General features: G+C 48.4%; 1 protein-coding gene across 3 annotated transcripts; it reads right to left on the reverse strand.

Moving 5' to 3' along the window:
• Positions 1-690: 690 nt before the first annotated feature.
• On the reverse strand, positions 691-19,556 carry SCAMP5 (secretory carrier membrane protein 5). 3 transcript variants are annotated; one of them, XM_060293987.1, is made up of 9 exons: positions 19,417-19,556; positions 11,779-11,887; positions 9,287-9,340; positions 8,569-8,623; positions 7,688-7,816; positions 5,337-5,493; positions 4,151-4,252; positions 3,601-3,718; positions 691-3,338 (listed from the first exon to the last, which is right to left on the reverse strand). In XM_060293987.1, the coding sequence occupies exons 4-9, from the start codon at positions 8,573-8,575 to the stop codon at positions 3,144-3,146; spliced, it is 708 nt and encodes a 235-aa protein (XP_060149970.1). In that variant the 5' UTR covers positions 8,576-8,623; positions 9,287-9,340; positions 11,779-11,887; positions 19,417-19,556; the 3' UTR covers positions 691-3,143. The 3 variants fall into 3 exon arrangements, with proteins under 3 accessions (XP_060149970.1, XP_060149969.1, XP_069900978.1); XM_060293986.1 differs by lacking the exon at positions 9,287-9,340; XM_070044877.1 differs by lacking the exons at positions 9,287-9,340; positions 11,779-11,887 and having other exon boundaries at positions 19,417-19,495.
• Between the last annotated feature and the right edge of the window lie 2,002 nt (positions 19,557-21,558).

Below are 21,558 nucleotides of genomic sequence, written 5' to 3' on the forward strand. Positions count from 1 at the left end.
AGCACTTAATACTTAACATTTACTGAGCCTCTTGTATGTTTTAAGTGCACAGGATACAGAGCTAAATCAGACTCTTCCCTGCTCTTGAGACAAAGAGGGACACAAAAAATTACAGAATAAGGTCCATGAGGAAGGAGAGGGTCCTAAGTAACAATCAGAGGCAGAGAAGCCCTCTCAGAGAAGGAGTCACTCAAGGTGAATCTTGAAGGATGACCAGGAGCTTAAATAAAAAGTGCCAGAACGGCCCTCCAAGTGGAGGACACAGCATTGGCAAAGGGAAAGCAGCAGAGGAAGGCACGTTGGATACACCTCCCTGCCTCCTTCATTCTCCAGCATCCACAGGCCCCTGGGTCCTCAATCAGCTGCCAGTCTCCTTCAATGAGAGCTGAGGTGAGGCCCTCTGTGCTCTACCCCTGCCCCTGCCTACAGTGACCATCTGAACCAAACCACCTCTCACCCACTGATCCAACCTTCTACTTCTTCCTCAGGGAACTCAGAACTCCTCCTCCTAACAGGCAGAAGGCCTCTGTGGCAATTTCGAGGCTGCCTCAGAGAAAGAACCACACAGAGGTGTGTGACTTTTGGCCTCTGGGAATGACAGACCCACTCAAACCACCCTATCCCCATTGCCTACAGCCCATGGTGAGGCTCCACACAGGCCCACATGAAGACACATGACACAGCAGGACACAGAGGGCCAAATGTTCCCCTTTATTATGGTTCATTCAGTTACCACTGACAGACACATTGGCTCAGGCAGGTCAACTGCCAGTTGGAGAATGGTCTGTGTCTCCCAGAAACAAGGAGGGGCAGGGGGCACCAGCAGAATGCAAAAGCAGGTGACTGGCTGGCCAAAGACCTGAGGATTTCCAGACTGACCTGGGCCTTCTTCCACCCAACCCTCAAGCCAGACCATCCAGCAGAGATGTATCTGTGCCCAGCCCCCACTTCTCATACTGGCTCCCTCCCCAGGAAAGTGCATAGTTGCCTGGAGATGCAGCATCCCAGGGCCTGGACAAGCTGGGCCACACACAGGTAGCAGGTCTTCCTAAGGGCAGAGCCAGGGCATGGCCATACAGGTCTGAGCCAGGAAAGAGAAAGGGCAGGTAGGACAGGAAATCGACTGGAGGTGGCATCCAACAGGTCAAGGATGCTGGGCTGGCAGCAGGCCTCCTGGAGTTACCAGAGAGACAAAGAGAAAGGGAGCCAGAGGTCTGGGAGGGGAGAAAGGAAACGGGAGGAAGAACCTAGACCTAGGGTCTCTTTTCAGGTACTAGGGCCTGTGACAACTGCTTTCTGCAGAGAAAGTGGTAGAGGAGAGAGCCAATCACATTCTGGCCCAAGCCTAAGGGACCATTAGGAAGATAACTTCCCAGAGGGCCTAGCTCCCCTTATAGGAAAATGAAGTACCTGGCGCTCAAAGCTCAGGACGGCACCTGGAAATCCAGGTGTTGGGTTCTAAGCTGGAGCCGCCCAGAGTGGCGAGGCGGGGTTTGGTTTTTCAAGCTAAATAGCCCAGGTGGGAGGTGGGGGCAGTGAGTGAAAAATGGGCAGCTGCTCCTTGGGTGAGAACCCACTCCCCTCCAGGCCTCCGAGAGAGCCAGGGCCTCTACGAACAACATTCTCACAATGTCTGGCACACAACGGGCCTGCAGTCACTGGCCTGGAAAGGAAAGGGGTTGCTGACAGGGTGAGGAAGGGCCAAGAATCAAGTCTAGTAGGCAGAGGGAAGCAAGTAATCTTGATTTGAAAAAAAACAAGAGCCAGAGAATCGCCCCTCCCACCCGACCTAAACTGAAATCACATTCCAGCCATTGTGCTTCCACATAGGATTGGGCCTGTGCTTCTTCCTGGGCCTTGAGCTCAAGTGCCCAGAACTGCCCTATGACCAAGAGTGAGCTGGGGTGGGGGGGATGCATGATCCCCTCTCAGCGGGCCCTGCCTGCCTTCTCCTCTGATCTTCCCTCCAGAACCAGCCCTCTGAGCCTATCCCTTCTATCAGACCCAAACAGAACAGCTATTGCTCCCAGGAATCCAGTGGTCATTCAGAGACACCTAGCACCTGCCCAGTGGGCTTGGGCCAACCAAAAAACACCCAGGGACCAGTAGTTATTTACATACCCTCTGCTCCAGCTGCACCTTTACACCTGAAAATCGCCTGGACACTACCTAGCTCTTCAGGGAAGGCAGTGGAATCTGCCCTTATGGATGGCAGATGCCACCTAGAACACAGTAGGGGTAGGGCAGGAGAATCAGGCCACAGCCGGGACATAGGCAGACGGGGCTCAACGGGGCTCTGGGAAGAGAAGGAGGGGAAGGCAAGGCAGGGAAGAGAGGAGGCTGCCTTGCATTTCCATCCCCTGGATTCAGGTACCCAGGTGGGCTCCGCATCTCCGGCTGTGGGCCCTCCCACATCAGGGCTAAGGCTCAGCTCCCCTGTCTGCTTCCTGGATCTGGGAAGGGGCTCAGTCTCAGGAGCAGATACAACTGGGACACTCAACCTTGGAGAAGACAAAGAAAAGCCACAGAGAGAAGAAAGAGACCCTGGGCAGGAGAAGGGACCACAGGAATCTGACAGCAGGAAGAGAGGAGGGGAGGAGGAGGTTGGGGGTGGTGGCGGGGAGAGACCTGGATCAGAAGGAGCAGAAGAAGATCCTCTGCGGGTCTCCACTCTCCCCGCTACCATCCCCGTGAGTTCTAAATACTGCTGCTCCCCAGTAAGACCAAAAGTGGAAACAGTTTCAGCTCATAACCCTTGGGAGGGGGCCAGGCTCTTCTGCTATGCCTCCCTCTGCCCCATGAAGGGTCCCTGGGCCAAGGTCAGAGGGGGCAGCCTGGTGGAGGGTGGGGGGCTGGTTTAGTTCTAAACATACATCTAGCACCACAACAACAGAGACCTTCACTGCACACTATTCACAAGGGGACACAGACACAGCTATCACCGCACGGGACAGCTCCACGTGAATCCAAGGGTGTGGGGGAGAGGATGTACATATATATGTATATATATATATAACTCTGATTCTTTGTACAAAGTGGAGGAGGAGAAAAAGGGAAGGGGGAACCCTGCTTGGTCACCACAACGTGTGGCTTGAGCCCCCGTTCCACCGGCCCCCAGCCAGCTTCTGGGAGGCTTGGCTCGTTCACATCTCATTGGAGTATGTGTAGTTGGGGGTGGCAGAATACTGAGTCTGCGGCTGATTCATGGCACCCTGCGCTGCCCCCATGGCTGCATTCTGGGCCGCCTGCTGCACGTGCGGGTTCTTCCATGCCCCCGTGGTCCACTCCTCCTGAGCTTTGCTGAAACTCCCCCCGCTGCCCCGATAGAATTTATGAACCTGTAGAATGAGGAGCACAAGGAAGGGTTAATCAAAGAGAAGAGGCAACCTATCCAGAAAAGACATGGGAGCCAGAGAAAAGTCACCGTAAAAGCCAGTCCTCCCACCCATGCCCTGTGCACTGGGAGCAAAGTCCACCAAGCCATTCCAGAGTGAGTCCCTTGGAAGACCCCTGGGTCCTCCTGTAACTTGGGGAGAAGGGTTGTTACAGAGCACAGTCCCTTCCCAACACCACCCTCTAACCCTTGAGGTGACCACATACCATGCTGAGGGCAATGAAGGAAAAGACAGCCATGACCGTGAACATGACAGTGGGAATGAGCATCACCACCGCTGAGCCAACGTTCGTTCCGAAGAAGGAAATGGTAGCGATCCAGCCGCTGCAGAAATAGGCCAGCTGTGGGGCTGCCTTGCATGGTGAGGGGTACCCAGGAGCCACCCCACTAGAGTAAGGGACCATCTCATTGTCACAGGGAGAGACGATATCATTGGATGCAAAGGGCCTGTGTCAGTGGTTCAGAAAGAACCCTTGGCTCAGGAAACAAGCTCCTCAGACATAAGGCTTCCTTCCCTCAGTTTAATCTCATGACGCTTGATACCCCTCAGCACTCCTAAAAACCATTGCAAGGTTCTCATTCCCCTCTGATGCTATGGCTCTGTCTACTATAAACTATCCTGAATCCTTTCACACTTCCAACAACTCATGGTGTTCCCACAGGCTAGGCAGCTTAGCCCACAGAAGTAAGCAAAGGACACACCCCAGGTGCCACCCTGCTAGCCCTGGGTCAGCCCCAGACACCCCAGTCTCTTACCAGACACCCCAGCCTGGGATGCCCACAGCCTGGATGATGCTGATGACCAGCTGGGCCATGAAGGTGAAGAAGAATGCCATGAAGCTGAAGGAGCTGTCAGTCCTGCAACAGAGGAGATGGCTTCCATCACCTGGGTGGAGGGCCAGGGCTTCCCTGCCTTCAAGACTTCTAAGTCCTTCCAAGTTTAAGTGGGTACACAATAGACAGAAGACATTTAAAGGCCTTAGTTAAGAGGCCAAAATAGGACAGCGTTTACCCATGGACCTTTGCAAGTTTCCATGTGTTAGGCCTGTGTGTACAGCATTACATAGGGAGAGATCTCCTTATGAATGCACCACTCACTGGTACATGGATGGTTGGCCCCACTGGCACAGAAATAGATGGGACCATTGTGGCAGAAATAAACAAACCTATTGTCAAAGGGTTGGACAGCCCTACTGGCACCAAGACATCCAGGTACATGGATGGATGGTCCCATAAGATAGAAGGTGTCATTGGCACAAGAACAGACACATTACTGGCACCAAGATTATAGCCTAATTGGCACATACATGGATGGGCCCAATAGGCAAAGATATTTGAGATCACACTGGCACTGAGAGGGACACTCCATTGGCACAAAGATTGCAAATCCCACTTGACACAAGGCAGACACCCATTGCCACTAAGACAGCTAGCCCTACTGATACATGGGTGGGTAATCCCTTTGGCACAGAGTTGGATGCCCTCATTAGCACATAGTGTCAGTGGCACATGGATGGCTTGTTCCATTGGCACGTGGATAGATGGTCCACTTGGCGCCAAATCAGCTAGCCCCACGGGTACCAGGATGGACAGCTCCGTCAAGACAGGTGGCCCCATTGGCAAAACTTATCATGCAGCTAGCTGCCTGGGGGAGGGAAAACAAGAACAGGCCCGGTTTCTATGTTGCCCCCACCCAAGGGTAGAGTGAGGAAGGAAGGAACTAAGAGAAAGGTTCTAACTTCCAGCCCTCTCACCCCAGCCTAGAGCTCCCAGGAAGCCTAAATCCTACCTGGCAGTCTGAGCTGAGGGTAAACAAAGGGAAAATGAGTTTGCAGGATGGCAAAAAAAAAAAAAAATTAAAATTAAAAATATGTAGAGAAGAGACAGTGGAGATGGGCAAAGAGACAGGGTTAGGAGCTGGAGTTCAGCACCCATCACTTACTTGAAGGCCTTGTAAATGGGCCGAAACCAGCAGACGTAGGAGCAGGGTGTGAAGAGGATGAGCCAGAGAAAGGCGAGGCCAAAGTTGGTAGCTCCCCCGCCTCCGATCAGCCACGCGAGACAGCCCACCAGGTTCACGGCCAGCGTTACGCTATTCACTGCAGACCCAGGAGCACATGCACACACAGAGACAGACACCAGACACACACACAGACACCAAGGCCCATGCAGAAATATATGAGCACCCAGACACACACACATCCCCCACAACTCAACACAGACCCACAGTCAAACACAGGCAAACAGCACAAGCACAGAAAGATGAAGACACATACAAACACATGCAAACCACATTTGTACAGATTCACACCCACAAGTCACATCGGTGAATACACACACACAGATACACAAGACACACGTATACATACACACACACAGGGAGTACAGACTGTGAGAAAGAAAACTGGGAGCTCAGACCAACCCTCTCCCACACCCGTTCCTGGGGATCTGAGAAATCCAGAGAACAAAGCGTCTCCAGATCAGGAACTCAGAGCCTCAGCCCAGCAAGCCCTGTTGAAGGGCCCCAAAGCCTCAGCCTGGGAGAAATGCTCTTCTCCTGATAAGAATTTCTCCTTATAAGAATGGCCTCAGCCCCTGGCCATCCCAGACCCACAGCAATCACCAAGCCCAAGGCACAGGAAACCCATCTTCCATCTTCTCTTGCAAGGTAGGGCATGAAAAGGGGAAAGTAAAAGGTAACATCTCTTTAAGCCATTGTACCATCCGCTCCACACTTAAATGGGGCAGGCAGCGTGGCTGGGATCTGTCTTTCTTTAATCCATTTCTTAGACAATTATTATGCCACCTCCTCCAAGAAGCCTTCTTTCACTACTGCAGCCTTATTTATCTCCCATCCCTCTGACCTCCTGAAGACTTGGGCGCTCTCATGCTTCCCCAAGTACAAATCCCAGCCCACCAACCAAACTAGAAGCTCCCCGAGAGTGACACCCAGGCTCCCCCTCCTCTGTGCCCACATAATCTAGCTAAACCTTGGAATCACTGTATCCTTGAGTCACAGCCAGCAGGGACCTCAAGTCTCCTCATCTGATGCTGTCCCTCACACACACCCAGGTCATCTGACATAAGGGTGCTCCTTTCCTCGAACATTAGACTGAGTCCATTTAAGGCCCCACAAAGACTTACTGAATAAATAAAGGAAGGCAGGCTTAATCTTGGCCTCAAACAGCCAGGTATCTATGGTCCTGGCTTCTGAATAGAACCCTGAAGCATCTCAAGGGTTATATACACTTCCTTGGGAACACAGCATCTGGCGGGCACCTAGTGAGGACTTAGGAAGATATTTATAGCCCTTAAATCCAGCTCCTGGATGAGATCTTCTCAGGGGCAGAGTTCCCAGAGCCCAGGGCCAGTGCTCCCCAAGTCTGGCCTGACAACGCTGTCACCTGTGAAGGTACACCCTTCTCAGGGCCCCTCACCATGAGGGTAAGCATTTCTTTCTGTGAGTTTCAGCTGTATTTCCTCCATCCCTGTTTATTGCCCCCAGATTTCCTGGAACCTTGGTGTTCTCACTGATTTTATTTGCTCTTTACATAGAACAGACATTAAACTGCTTTTATATTGGTTTACATCTCTCTTCCCAGTCCCACCTCTCTCCAGCTCACTTGATCTAGTGCCCCGGCCGTAATTATTCTACTGCCACAGACCATGAGAAACTGGGGCTTTTAAACTCTCAACCTCAAAATCTTAGAACATTAAAACTCTAGACTCAACGCAGAGCTACGTGGAACCACAGCAATCACTGAGACAATACCCTCTTTCCTATAAATGAGGAACCTGCCACTTGGGAAGTGGAGTGACCAGCCCAGCCTCCTCCCATATCTCCTAAATCCCAGCTGAATGTTCTTTTTGAGCAATTTTCCAGAGAAAGCAAGAAAAATGTGGCTTTGAGGGGAGGATTCCTCTCCAAATCCAGAAACCTGAGGCAGTCATCAGAGGTTCCCTGGAAAACTACTCCAGTGAAAAGGAGAAGGAGAGGAAGAAATGAGGAATTACACCGCAGACAGAGACCCCCCACCCGGCTGCTCTGTGATTGGGAGATGGGGAGAGGCCTAGATGGGAGGTTGAGGGAAACTGAGGCCCAGCTGGGGAGTCGGCCCAGGAGAGGAGCCTGCAGGAGTCAGGCAGGGAAAGGCTTACTGGCCCACACAGATGCTGCAAGTGAGGCTGAAGGGCACCGAGCCTGTGGGGACCCTGTCCCAATGCCCAGCACCCGCCAGCCTTCCCCCTCCCCCATTCCCCAGCTATGGCCCACCCCCATCCCACAGCACTCACGCATCCAGAGGTAGTAGAGGCGCTTGGTCATGCTGAGATGCTGAGGAGGGATATCCGCCTCAAAGTCTTGGTAGAAACACGGCTTTAGCGGGATGAATTTGGGCAATGGTGGGAAGTTGTTCACTTTCTCTGTGGGCGAGGCACATCATATGGTATCACCCTGAATGTTCCCCTCCCTGATGATCCAATATGATCACTCTTTCCCTGGCCTGGGCTGCCCTCTTGGCCACTTTGCTATCCCCACCCAGCTATCCCCACTGCCTCAGGTCTCCCAAAGTAGCCCTGAGGCAGTGTCACTGTCTCTCAGAAGAATAAAAACAATAAACACTGTCCATCAGGGGTGCAGCACCCTCTTCAGTGGGGGACCAGTTCTGGGTAGAGGAAGCAGCATGGTGAGTCTGGGTACGTGGGTTCTATCTAGCCTCCACTCCAACACTTATGCTCTTGGGTGAGTCACTACCCCTCTCCAGACCTCAGTTTATCCAGTGGGGTGGGGGTCAAACTCGATAGTCCCTACAGGTCCCTCCAGCTCTGAGCCTTTGGAAACCAGCCAACTCAGAAACCAGAATGAAAATGTCTCAGAGTATTAGAGAGTAATGGTGACAGAGAGGATGGAGACTGAGACACCCATGCCACTTATCAGTCAGACAGACGGTAGGACCAGAGCATCAGGATGCGCTACCCCTGGTCCCCAGGGTCAGAGGTCTGACAGAGGGCTAGACAGTGAGGGTCTTGGATAAATAGGCCTCAGTGGGGAACCAGGGGCAATCCAGGGGCAAGAGGACAGAAAGAACCTGACCTTCAAAAACTAGGGGGCGTAAAGGGACCCCTACCCTAAGTTCACTGTTACATCCTACCCAAGTGGCCCACCCTCTCCTTACCTGACATGATGGCACCAGCCGGCCCAGAGGCCTGTCCACTCCTCTTTGTCCTGAACTGGAAGGAAAAAGAGCCAGAGAAGGTTGAACATCATGGCTCACCCAACCTAGTCCTTCTCTTAGTCCCAGCCAGGCTGGAAACTCCCTGGAGCAGGACTCATCTCACATTTCCATGGTGGAATGAACCGGAAGCAGCTCCCACCTCACAGAGCAGCAACAAAGACCCAATGCAGCCAAAAATAAATAAATAAATAAATAGATAAATAAATAAATAAAATCTGTCAAAAAATTAAAAAAAAAATACTGATATGGAAAGAACTCCACAATTACAAGTAGTTGAAAAAATGCAAGACATAGAATAGTTTATGCTACCTTTCATATTGAAAAAAAGAAAAAAAAGGAGGGGAGAGGAGAATAAAAATATATTTTGCTTTTATCCCCAGAATCCTACTTCTAGTTATTTACCCACAAGTAAGAAACAACAAATACATGTTATTCAACATGACACTATTTTACAATAGCAAAATGTTAGAAACGACCTAAATGCAACTGTTTGAATAGACTATGGTACATCAGTCAATGGAGTAATATATAGATGTAAAAAAGAATGAAGATGATCTCTATGAACTGCTATGGAATGATTTCCAGGATATACTGTTAAGTAAAAAAAGCAGGGAATTCCCTGGTGGTCCAGTGGTTAGGACTTGGCACTTTCACTCACAGGGCTGGGTTTGATCCTTGGTCTGTGAACTAAGAACCCACAGGCCTTGAAATGCTGCCAAAAACAGAAACAAACAAAAAAGAAATTGGAGAGGACCATTAAAATTGAAATAAACAAAACCAAATGAAGCTATCTATACTGTGAATTGATAACACAATCACACAGGAAAAAGAATTGGCCAAGTGACTTCATCTCAGTACTCTGTGTTCTCTTAGAGGGATATATCTCAAGAGCAAAAACAACTGGAAAGAAATCTGAAATCTTAGCGGGTTTACTGTTACTGTTGGTACTAGTGTGATGATTCTGAAACTCTGTCATGTGAACTGTAGCAGACAGTATATGAGAGAATGTGTTCATGTTGTTGGAACCTGGGTTCTCAGTGTTAGGTATGGAGACAGAATATGGAATATAGGAAGGTAAGACAGAGTCCTGTGATGTTGGATTTGAATTGGAGGCATCAATATGAACTCATGACTTTAAAAATATGTGGCTGGTCCCAAGCCAGGACAAGGAAATACAACGTTAGCCTAAAACATCTTGTGGTGCCAGAAGCAAGAAGGAATTCAACTAATTGGTGTTAAGAGGACACCAGCTTGAAGGAGCTACCAACAGCCAAATTTGGGAGAATTAAGAGCATCAAAAATAATGACAGTAATATAACATTATTAAAAAATAATCCATGAGTCCAAAGTGACACTCTTATTTTTAAAAAGAAGAGGGAGGAAGGAAGAAAGCAAGCTATTCTTTTCAGAAGAATGCTAGCACTAAGTGTAGGAGTGACAGAATTAGAAAATCTCCTAATTTTGCAATCATGAATGTAATAGCTGATTCAGACAAGGATCCTCAGTGGCTGCTAAATCTTTCACTGGATGAAAGATTGTTGGGGAATTCCCTGGTGGTCTAGTGCAGCGGTCCCTGACCTTTCTGGCACCAGGGACCAGTTTCGCGGAAGACAATTTTTCCATGCACGGTGCAGGGGTGGGGGGGTGGGGGTGGTTCAGGCGGTAATGCAAGCGATGGGGAGTGGCAGATGAATCTTCGCTCTCTCACTGTGCGGCCCAGCTCCTAACAGGCCTTGGCTTGCAGACTGATGGGGGAGGGGGGTTGGGGACCCCTGGTCTAGTGGATAAGACTCTGCACTCCCAGTGCAGGGGACCCAGGTTCGATCCCTGGTCAGGGAACTAGATCCCACATGCATGCCGCAACTAAGAGTTCACATGTCACAACTAAAGAGCCCAAGCACTGCAACTAAAGATTCTGTGTGCCGCAACTAAGACCTGGTGCAGCCAAATAAATAAATAAAATATTAAAAAAAAAAAAAAAAGCTACATGGCAACAAAAACTGATGTGTCAACCTTGACTGAATCCTGGTTCAAGAGGGAAACACTGGGATATCAGAGGAAACTTGAATATAGACTCTAGATAATATTATTATGTCTATGTTACATTTCTTGGGTGTGATAATGGTATTGAGGTTATGTAGGAAAATGTCCTTTTTCTTAGGAAATATGTGCTCAAGTGCTTAGGGATAAAGTATCGTGATATCTGAAACTTGCTTCAAATAGTTCAGAAAAATAAGAAATAATGAATGGATAGATATAGACAGAATCAAAGCAAATGTGGCAAATGCTAACAATTGGTGAATCTGAGTGAAGTTATATGAGTGTCCCTTGTATTCTTTCAACTTTAAAGTTTTCAAAATAAAAAGCTGGAGAAAAAATATGAGTAATGTCAGTAATGGATCATAACACACTGAAAAGAATGCATAAGTGAACTATAATACACAAAAGAAAGGGAGGCGGGAAAGAAAAGTTCTAATATAGAAGGAATGACATAATTTTTTAAATCATTATTTTGCAACCCCTATGTCAGAACTGATACAGGGAAGGATTATCAATGGCTGCTTAAACCACTGGGTGGAAGGTGGTTAGGGAAGAGGGGAGTCACACAGTCTGTCACCCCCCCAGATTATTTATTCATCACAAGAGAGAAAAGGTACTTCTATAATGAGAGGATCTGGCAGACCAAGTGACCAAACTTAGCATTTCTGATGATGGGACAAAAGGACATTATGTGCCTCATGATGTGATACACACAGAAGGACATAAGATCATCAATGCAGTATTATTGCCAAAATCTTTAATCTGAAAATAATTATTAAGAAAAAGAATCTGACAAATCCAGACTGTGGGAAATTCTCCAAGATAAACGTTAATGTCGTGAAAGATAAAAATTGGTAAAGGGACTCATCTAAATTAAAGGAGACTAAAGAGACATGCAACCAACTGCAATGACTGGTCCTGGATTTTTAAATCACAGCTATAAAGGACATTTTTAGGACAAGTAGAGAAATTTGAATATAGACTGAACAGTAGATATCATTGTTCAATGTTAAATTTCTTAGGTGTTGTGGTTACATAGGAGAATATCTTTGTTCTTAGGAGATAACATGCTGACATATTTAGGAATACAGTGTCTTGTCTGCTACTTACTTTCAAATGGTTCTGCAAAAAAATAAGATAGGGAATTCCCTGGTGGTCCAGTGGTTAGGACTCGGCGCTTTCACTGCTGTGGGCCCAGGTTCAATCCCTGGTCGGGGAGCTAAGATCCCTCAAGCCACGCGGCACGGCCAAAAAAAAAAAAAAAAAAAAAAAAAAATCAGAAATATTGATAGACAAAGCAAATGTCACAAAATGTTAACAGCTGCTGAATCTAGGTGAAGTACCCTAGTACAGGCATTCATTGCACTGTTCTTTAAACTTTTTGTAGCTTTGAAATTTTTCAAAATAAAAAGTTGGGGAAATAGACATACAGATGGCCAACGGGTATCAATACATGAAAAGATGCTCAACATCACTAATCATCAGGGAAAGGCAAATCAAAACCACAATGAGATATCACCTCACACGTGTCAGAATGGCTGTTATAAGAAGGATGAGATACCAAAGGTTGGTGAATGAAATCTTGCCGTTTGTGACAACATGAATGGACCTTGAGAGCATTATGCTAAGTGAAATAAGTCAGACAAGGAAAGACAAATACTGTATGACCTCACTTATTTGTGGAATCTAAAACAAAATAAAATTTTAAAAAGCAAACAAACAAAAAACCAAGCTCATCCACAGAGAAGAGATTGGTGGTTTCCAGAGGCGGGGGCTGAGGGGTGAGTGAAATGGGTGAAGGGGGTCAAAAGGTACAGACTTCCAGTTCTAAATAAATAAATCACAGGGATGTAAGGTACAGCATGGTGACTACAGTTAATAACACTGTACTGCATATTTGAAAGTTGCTAAGAGAGTAAATCTTAAAAGTTCTCATTACAAGGAAAAGAAATTCTGTAACTATGTGTGGCAGTGGATGTTAACTAGCCTTACTGTGGTGATCATTTCACAATATATACAAATATTATGTTGTATAAATATCATTATGTTGTACACTTGAAAGTAATGTATGTCAATTATACTTCATAAAAATAAATAAAGGGACCTGGTGGCGCAGTGGATAAGACTTGGCGCTCCCAATGCAGGGGGCCTGGGTTCAATCCCTGGTCGGGGAACTAGATCCCACAGGCATGCTGCAACTAAGAGTTTGCATGCCACAACTAAGAAGCCTGGAGCTATAACTAAGGAGCCCACCTGCAGTAACTAAGGAGCCCATGTGCTGCAACTAAGGAGCTGGCGAGCCGCAGCTAAGACCTGGTGCTACCAAATAAATAAATAAATAAATATTTTAAAAAATAATAAAATAAAATTTTAAAAATAAATAAATACTTTTAAGTCAGGAGGGGGATATACACAGTTGCATTTGGCAATATATACACAAAGAATCTTTAGTAGGACATCAAGAAAAAAATAATTGTGGTTCCTGGGGGCCAGAGGAACTGAATACATGTGGAGTAGGGGAGTAGGTGGGAGGAAATTTTTACTATGTATCTTTATACCATCAAATCCAAGACACCATCAATTTTAAGATAGATCATTATCTTATTGAACAAAAGAAAGAAAAAAATGCCACCAACTTATAATGATAAGATGCCAAAATTTTAAAGACACAGACATTAAAATGTTTTCGGAAATATCAAAATGTTCATCTTAGAATTGATGAAATTTAGGACATCTTTTTGAATTATGAATCAGGTAAATGTATTACCTGTTTTTTTAAAAAAAAGAAAAGTCAGGCAGAAGAGGATGAGCTGGCAAAGAATGAGTAGGAGCAGCTGATGAGGCAGGAGGAAAACCAGGAGAGTGTGAAGTCTCCAAAGCCAGGAGTAGAGAGTGGACAAATATGACAGATGCCACTGAGAGGTCCAGCATGGAAAGGGCTGGACTGAAAAATGTTCAGTACACTCAGCAACAGCAAGTCACCTGTAACCCCAACAAGAACTACTTTGGTGGTCGTGGCAGCTGGGAGTTGGCGGGAGCGGTGGGAGTGGGTAGTAGCAGCCAAATTACATAGTTGAGCACATAAGCTGAGAGCAGGTGTAGACAGCATGTTGAAGAAGCCTGCCTTGGAAGAGAACAGAGACAGGGTACTACCTGGGTGGGCTATGGGGTCCAGGGAGGACTATGTCTGAGGGTTGTTTGTTTAGGATGTTAATAAGCTAGAGATGTGAAAGATCCAGGGAAGAGTTGCAATTACAATAGAGACAGAGGTTAATTAATGGAGCAAACCCCTGAAAGGGGGAGAAGCATGAGGTCCAGTGCAAAGAGGTGGGACAAGCCTCAATCCTAACAGGTGGGAAGGAGAACATGACGCAAGCAGATGGGGGAGGTTTGAGGCCTTGGAAAGGACAGTGCACGTCCCACATATCTGCTTCAATTTTCTCTGTAATAGGGGAGACACGTTTGAGTTGAAAGTGAGGTAGTAAGCGTAGAGGATGCAGCTAAATCAAGGGGCAATTACACCACAGCCTGAGAAGTGCTCCAGAAAAGCAAGTACACAAAGCTGTGGGAACACAGAGGAGCACCTCCCTGGTCCATCCTGGAAAAGCCAGGGAGGGCTTTATAGAGGAAGCGATATCAGAGCTGAATCCTGGAGGATGAATAAGAGTTGGCCAGGAAAGGAAAGAACCAGGAAAGCACATGCAAAGGGAAGGTCAGGAGAGTAACAGCATGGCGAATTCAAGGAACAGAAAGTAGAGCACACACAGATAAAGTTCAAAGTGGAAGGAAGGAAGAAAAGGCAACAATAGGGTTGAGAGGTGGGAGGGGCCAGTCATCCTGGCCTTGAAGGCCATGAGCAGGATTTGAGCTTTATCCTGAGACTTGCGAGCCACTGAAGATTTCTATTCTTCCTCTTCTTTTAAAAAATATAACCTCAAAGTTTCTTTTTTAATAAAATGAAATTACGTTGCTTTTTAGTAACATGTATAAAAATATCTGCAAGTTAAAAAAAAAAATCAAAGTGCATAAAGTAGAAAATACAAGTTATTCCAAAATCCACCTTCTCAGTGGTCACCCCTTTAACAGTCTGACCTTTAGGTTTTTGGTTTTTATGTATACATAAGCATATATGACAAAAGTGAGATCATTTTATACATGCTCTTTTATAACCTGTTTTTTTCCACTCAATATCTCATGAAAATGTTTAATGTCAATGAATACAGGTTATCTCAACCTTTTTAATGACTGGTCAACCAGGTCAACAACGTCCGTGGCCACAGAGTGGTCCGGTGTGACATGGGCTGATTTGGCAATTAGGAGGTCACAGCTTCAGGAAGTGGTGGGGTAGAGGCCAGCTGCCCAGAAATGAGGGAACATGAGGAGAGGAAGAAAAGGCCGACTAATCTTTCAAAAAACTCAGCTGAGGGACACCCCTGGCGGTCCAGTGGTTAAGACTGCACCTTCCAATGCAGGGGGTGTGGGTCTGATCCCTGGTCGGGGAGCTAAGATCCCACATGCCTCGCAGCCAAAAAACCAAAACTTAAAAAACAGAAGCAATATTGTAACAAATTAAATAAAGACCTAAAAAAAATTTTTTTTAAATCAAAAAACTCAGCTGAGACTTTAATATAATATACAGGATATTAGTGTCAACAAAGAAACACCATAAAGGATTACTAGTAGCGATCTCTTGATAGTGACATTACAAGTTATTTGTTGTCTTTCTTTTATCTTTATTTTCTAAAATTTCTGCAACAGTCATATATCACTTTTCTAGCGAGACAAACCCATAGGTTTAAAACAGTAGCAGCTAGAGGAAGACATACAGTTAGAAAGGATTTTCCAGATAGGAGACTTGAGCATATATATAAGCCAGGAGGAAGGTATTATTAAGGAAAACGGTGGAGAGGCTGAAGATACTGTAGAGGGGGAAAGAGCTGACAGACACTGGTATCTCAGGAGATACGTAGGGCCAGCACCCATAGCACAGAGCTGGTATGTTAGATTAGGAGCCCTCCTTCTACTGGGATTCAAGAAGTGGAGAAACATAAGTGTGGTTCCAACTCCTACATACAACCCCCCCCCCCAACTAACCCTCTCCATGAGTAAAGGGCTTTGGGATAATAGTCCAAGTTTGGAATACTCCTCCCATAGAATAGAATGGAGAGCTGATGGGAAGAGGAAAGGGGTTTCTAGAAGTGATGGAGGGACAGCTGAGGCTGGAGACCCTCCACGGAAGCAGAACCAGACTGCCCTGGTATGTGATGGCCACCAGAAGCTTCTGAGTGTGGAATCCAGAATTGGGGGATCTGCTGCTGGGGTGGGACACACAGGCAAAGTGGCATGGTCATTGAAGGTATGAGCCAGAGGATGGTTAAAATCCTGGACCATGGAGTCCAGGAAGGACACAGAAGGTGTCATGCTCATGAGATAGAGAAAATGGAGGTGTCAGAGAACTTGAGGTCTCCTTGAGGTCCCAAAGTAGGTAAAGCAGAATTGGACTGTGGTCAGAGAATGATACTGGAGTTTAAGATTTTGGAGGTGGCCACATGCCAATGATGACCAGACTCAGGTGTAGCTAGTAGAAAGGGTGGCCAAAGGAGGCACTGCCCTCCATGTGACAATGGGATGTGGAAAGGGAGACTATGGTCCAGCACTAATGTCCTCCAGGGAAACAAAGAAGAGAGGCAGGGGGAGAGTGGGCAATAACTAGATTGTAAGAGCCTCAAGGAAGGAGGCTCTAACCCTGGCTCCAATCTGACCCCCATCTGGTCCCAGGCTGTCTCCCAAAGGTGTGCCCATGGTTACAGAGAAGTCAGTGTAGCAAAGTATGGATGGTGGGAAAGCCAGCACTCAGGGCCAGAGCACAGAGCAAGGCTGCCTTGTTTGTACATGGTTAGCCCAGAGAGAATTTAGGCTTGGGAGGGCTACAGGAGGCTGAGGTCACAAAAATGGAAGGTTCCAGGCTCTCTGCTCTTTATACTTGTGTTGGGGGAGAGGGGAGCAGCAATGACTGGCCTCTGCAAACCAAAGTTCTTAAACTGAAAAATGGGAGAAGTAGCAATTTAGCCCTCAACTGAGAGTCTTTCATAACGCTGGGAGGCATTGGGGGTGTTACATATCCCCCCAGAGATGTAGGCCTAAGGAAGCACCTCCTTAGTTATCAATAAGACAGCAAATACTAACTGAATTTTGTTCAAAAAAAACAGACTATAATTTATTCCATTTCTAACTGTGAAGTTGGGAGGGCAGAAGGTCCCACAGTAAAGAGAGTAAGGTCCATGGCAGAGAGAAGGGAGTCAAGTCTGGCCTCAGATCAGGATAGGGACCTGGGCTTAGTTCCAGGACTCCCTGCTCACCAGCCCTCCCTCCTCCCCATCCTTCTATGCCAAGGATGGGATGAGCCCCCATCCTTGGCATAGAAATGGTCATTTTCTTGCTGTCTGCCCAGAGCCTATCTGCTAAGATGGAAGTTTTCCCCTCTTGCTCTACCTCTGGTCTCCTTATCCCACACCCAATCCCATATCTCCAGCCCTGATGTCCCCAAACTATGAATATTCCTCAGAGAACAGTACACTCCTAGCATTGCTATCACCGTCCTATGATGACTCTTCAGTAGCCCCTACTGATCCTGTGTTTGGCAATCAAAACCTTGTGTCAATCAGCTACAAACCTCCAACCCACCACGTTTTGCTTCTCTACCACAGGCTGACCTGCTTCCCACACAACCCAGCTTCATGCAGATCATATGAAGCCATCCCGTCTGCTTCCATTGACCCTAAACCAGAGCCCCATCAGCGCCTCTGAGTCCTTCTATTTTTCTCACATCCCACCTCTTCTGGGAAGCCCTTCCAGACATCCCTGCTGTGCCTCCCACTGCTTAAATTCTGAACCAGTTATTGGGCACCAAGTGCTCACTCATTCTCATCCAATCTCTCCCTTGGTCCGTCATGGATGGGGCTTCCAGGAGGGACCCAGCACAGGGCAGGGCACAGAGAATGGTCAATCATGTTCTTCCTTAAGCCTTGGACATCCTCCCGGGGTAGGAGTGGAGCAACTGATGCCCTCCCCAAGTCAGGCTAAGCCCACAGCTTCCGTGAACCCTGCTGTACCACACTTCCTCCAGGAGACATTCAGAGACTCCGGGCTGTCAGCAAGGAAGGAAGTGCGGCCTGTAGAGGAACTGCTGTGGGGAGGGGGCAGGGACAGGGAGAGGAAGGCAGAGGGAGGGGGGAGAAAAGGAAAAGGAAGAGGTAGAAGAACTGAGAAGGACGCTCTAAACTAGAACAAGCAGCTTCCTCAAGGGAGGTCGGTACTTAGTCCTATTATTTCATCCCTAGAGAAAGGTGCTGGCAAAGAGATACCCAGAGAGAGGAATCAATTTGTTAAGAGGTGGCCAGCCAGCCCACCAGAGAAAGGGTTAAAGAAACAGGAACAGAGCCCAAGGCCCCTAACCAGAGCTCCCCTCCCAGGACACTGCTAACTCTCCATGGGTTTGCTAGACCTAAGACCCTCTTTCTGTGGCCCATGACCAGTCAATCCTCTCTCAGCAACTCAGGCTCATCAAATCCAGATCAAATCTCAACTAACACGATCTGTGCAGCCCCAGACAAAATCTCTCTGCCAGTCATGCCCCTGCAAGAACCATTTCCCTGTCTCAGAGGCCTGCCCCTTGGAGGCAGAACAGTTAGGGCACAGGCTGCAAAATTCTCCAGACTTCTCCACCCCATGCGCACAGTCACATGGCTGGACTCACAGGCCAGGCTCCCCAACAGCTATGCTTAATTCCCACCTCTACGCCATTGCCCAGACTATTCCCCGAAAATGCCCTCTGTTACCTCTCCTCTCATCCCAATCTCACTGCCTCCAAGAAGCCTCCTATTCACTGCCTCTTGCCTCCCTTTCTCCTTGTGCTCCTAGTGTCCACGGGAAAGTCTGCCCAGCCCTCCCTCAACTCCTTATCCTGGAGCTGGGGCATTGCCGGTTTGAACTGCCTGAGATAGTGTATTCTCAGTCCAGACTATACTTGGTTTTTCCAACCTTTGGATCACGAGCTTCCAGAGGCAGGGGCAGAGACGGGTTCCCAAACATCTCACCCCAATCCTCGTGACTGACTCCTGTCAGCGTTGGAATGAGCTTCTTCTGGCGCCCCCAACACACCACCCCAAAGCCCTGGCGGCCCACAGGCTTAAGCCAATGCACCCATCCCATGAAACACTGAGGCGGTTCAGACGAGCTGTCCAAAGGTCTGCCGCCTCGCTTAGGCGGAGTCTGGGAGGTGGGGAGTACAACCTGCACCCACCTGCAGGCGCCTCTTGTGAGGAAGGACCCAAAGGAGGCCACAGTCACCCCGCCTCCAGACGCCCCCATCCCAGGCCGCGTGCGCCGTCCCCAGGAGGAGGAGGAGGCCTGTTTCCAGGGAACGCCAGGTGGGGCTGAGGGGGTATGGAGGGCCCAAGGCCCAGGCTCCAGAATCCAGGGGTCTGACGTCATCCAAGACTGGGATCCTTCTGTGGGAGCCGGGAATGGGGATGGCGGGGGTTGGGGGGGTCTGGGGCACCCGAGATTCTCTTCCCCCGCCCCAACAGGTAAGGTCACCTCGACTCTGCGCCTCTCCAGCTCGACCTGCCCCCGGCATCCAAAGGTGAAGCGTAGGGTGTACAAAGCTGGAGATGGGGTGACCCCCTCTCGCCCTGCGCCCAACTTCCCTACAAAGCCCTTTTCTGGCCCTTTAGGCCCGGGACTCACCCGCTGCTGTCGCTCGGCTGCGGAAAGGCCGCCGCGCTGCGCTGCTATGCACCCAACGATGCGGCGCGGAGCCGGCCGCGAGCGGCTCCGGGTCTGGGGACTGGGTGCGCGAGCGTGCGCGCGCCTCGGGTCCAATTCCTCGCGCGCCCGCGCCGGCCTGCCTGCAGCAGCCACTCTCGCGAGATTCCCGAGCTTCCTCTAGGGCCGCTCCTCCTGAACTCGCGAGAAGGAAGGCCTGGCCATCCCCTCGCCTTGCAGGAGCTGTCCGAGGTGCTGAGTTCCAGGGACAGGGCCAGATCAGGTGGTCGGCAGGCACGGGTACAAGAGCAAAGCGAGAACGTCGAGGAAGAGACCCAGAAATGGGAGTCTGGTACCAACAATCAGAGCCTCAGCTTCCAAATCTGTAAACTGGGGAAAATAACCTCCCATGCCAGTCCCAGGAGCCACTGGACGTACCAGAAAGTAAGAATGAGAAGGAGCTTTGTGAGCAGGAGTGTGATGACTGGTGAAAGCCCTTCAGATCCACAGACCCAAAGTGACAGAGAGGGGATGGACGATGGAAGATCAGAGATGAAACATAAAGAGACAAAAACGAGACATAGACAAGGACACACAAATCCAAAAAAGATAGACATAGAAAGACAAGAGAGGAGAGCCATGAGCATAGAGACATAGAACCACGAAGAGACAGAGACATGGAGAGATCAAGATTTGGAGAGGGGAAAAAAAAGACAAAGAAAGATAGAGGGGAGAGAGCATGAGGAAGTGAGAAAGAGATAAGAAATAGGGACTGACAAACTACCCAGAGGGATAGAAAGGGAGAGTCCTAGAAAGAAAAACAGAAAAAGAAAGAGAGAGAGAGAGGAAGGGAGAGAGAAAGAAAGAAACTGTGTTATGCAGAGATGAACACTGAAAGTGAGTAGAAATCAGGCTAAATGTTAAAAAACCCAGAACCAATGAGGGTTGAGAGAGACCCACTTGGAGAGATGGGGCTGGGAGTGAAAGACAGACTGGCTTTTATTGTGACTGATGTTTACATTGTAAACTTCCCGTGGGATATCTACAACCAGGGCCACCCTCTGTCCTGCCAGCCAATGGCTCCTGCCCTCCACAGTGCCCTCCGCCCACACCATCCTGGGCCTGGAAGGGGGCCTCAGTGGGTGGGAGACACTGAGGGGATTCTTTGCCCAGAATAAGGGCCCATTGTCTGGTCTCAGCCTGCTGGGAGTGGGGCCTCACTCCCACAGCTGGGATAGAAAGGGGGCCAGAGTGAAGAAAGGCAGACAAGAATTAGTGCAGGAGAGGCAAGGAAAGGGAGGGAGCCTCAGGGGCTATGGAGTGTTGTGCAGGAAGCATAATCTATGCCAATCAGAACAGAAGAGTCATGGGCTACAGGGAAGGACAAAGAGGTTCTGCTTTTGATCCTGTCCCTGGTTCACTTTCATAATAACTGCCCTCTATCCTGCTATAAGACAAGCTTTAGCTGACTTACAGAGTTGTGAGAGGACCCAATGAAATGAACATGACCCTGAGGAGGTTATCAAACATGGCTCCTGCAGGAGAGATGTTGGGAGTCCATCGGGGCCTCAGGAAAGATATATTGTCCATATCAGCCTCCAGGAGAGGGGTCTGAGGTCCATGTTGAAATCTACAGTGGAGATGTCTGGGATCCACAAGGAATTTACAGGAGATATCTTGTGGTCCATGTGGGTCCTACAGAAGAAATATTTGGATTCCCATCTGATATCCACAGATGACTTTTCCCGAATCAAGAGAAGTAGAAGGGCCTCCTATTTAGCTAACAACTGAGGCAGGAAAAGTGCCCAGGTCCAAAGTCAGAAGCCCATCTTTGTCCCAGGGAACTGTATGTTCAGAATCTGGGTAAAGAGAAGAAAACAATGCTTCAGGAGGTACAGTCATTTGAACAAACTTTTACTCAACAAGCATTTGTTGATTAACTATGAGAAACAGCATAGTGCAGTCATTAAGAGTATGGACCTAGAGGGGCTTCCCTGGTGGCGCAGTGGTTAAGAATCTGCCTGCCAATGCAGGGGACATGGGTTCAAGCCCTGATCCGGGAAGATCCCACATGCCGCGGAGCAACTAAGCCCGTGCACCACAACTACTGAGCCTGCGCTCTAG

The sequence above is a fragment of the Globicephala melas genome, chromosome 2 (assembly GCF_963455315.2).
Source record: "Globicephala melas chromosome 2, mGloMel1.2, whole genome shotgun sequence".
Taxonomy (NCBI): Eukaryota; Metazoa; Chordata; class Mammalia; order Artiodactyla; family Delphinidae; genus Globicephala; species Globicephala melas.

What these genes read in the sequence shown, in the direction of transcription:
- SCAMP5 (XM_060293986.1), bottom strand. An exon ending in CCTCTACTACCTCTGGATGC is followed by an intron (nt 5,494 to 7,687) that starts GTGAGTGCTGTG and finishes CTGGGTCTGCAG; the next exon opens with TGAATAGCGTAACGCTGGCC. An exon ending in CCTTCATTGCCCTCAGCATG is followed by an intron (nt 3,339 to 3,600) that starts GTATGTGGTCAC and finishes CTCATTCTACAG; the next exon opens with GTTCATAAATTCTATCGGGG.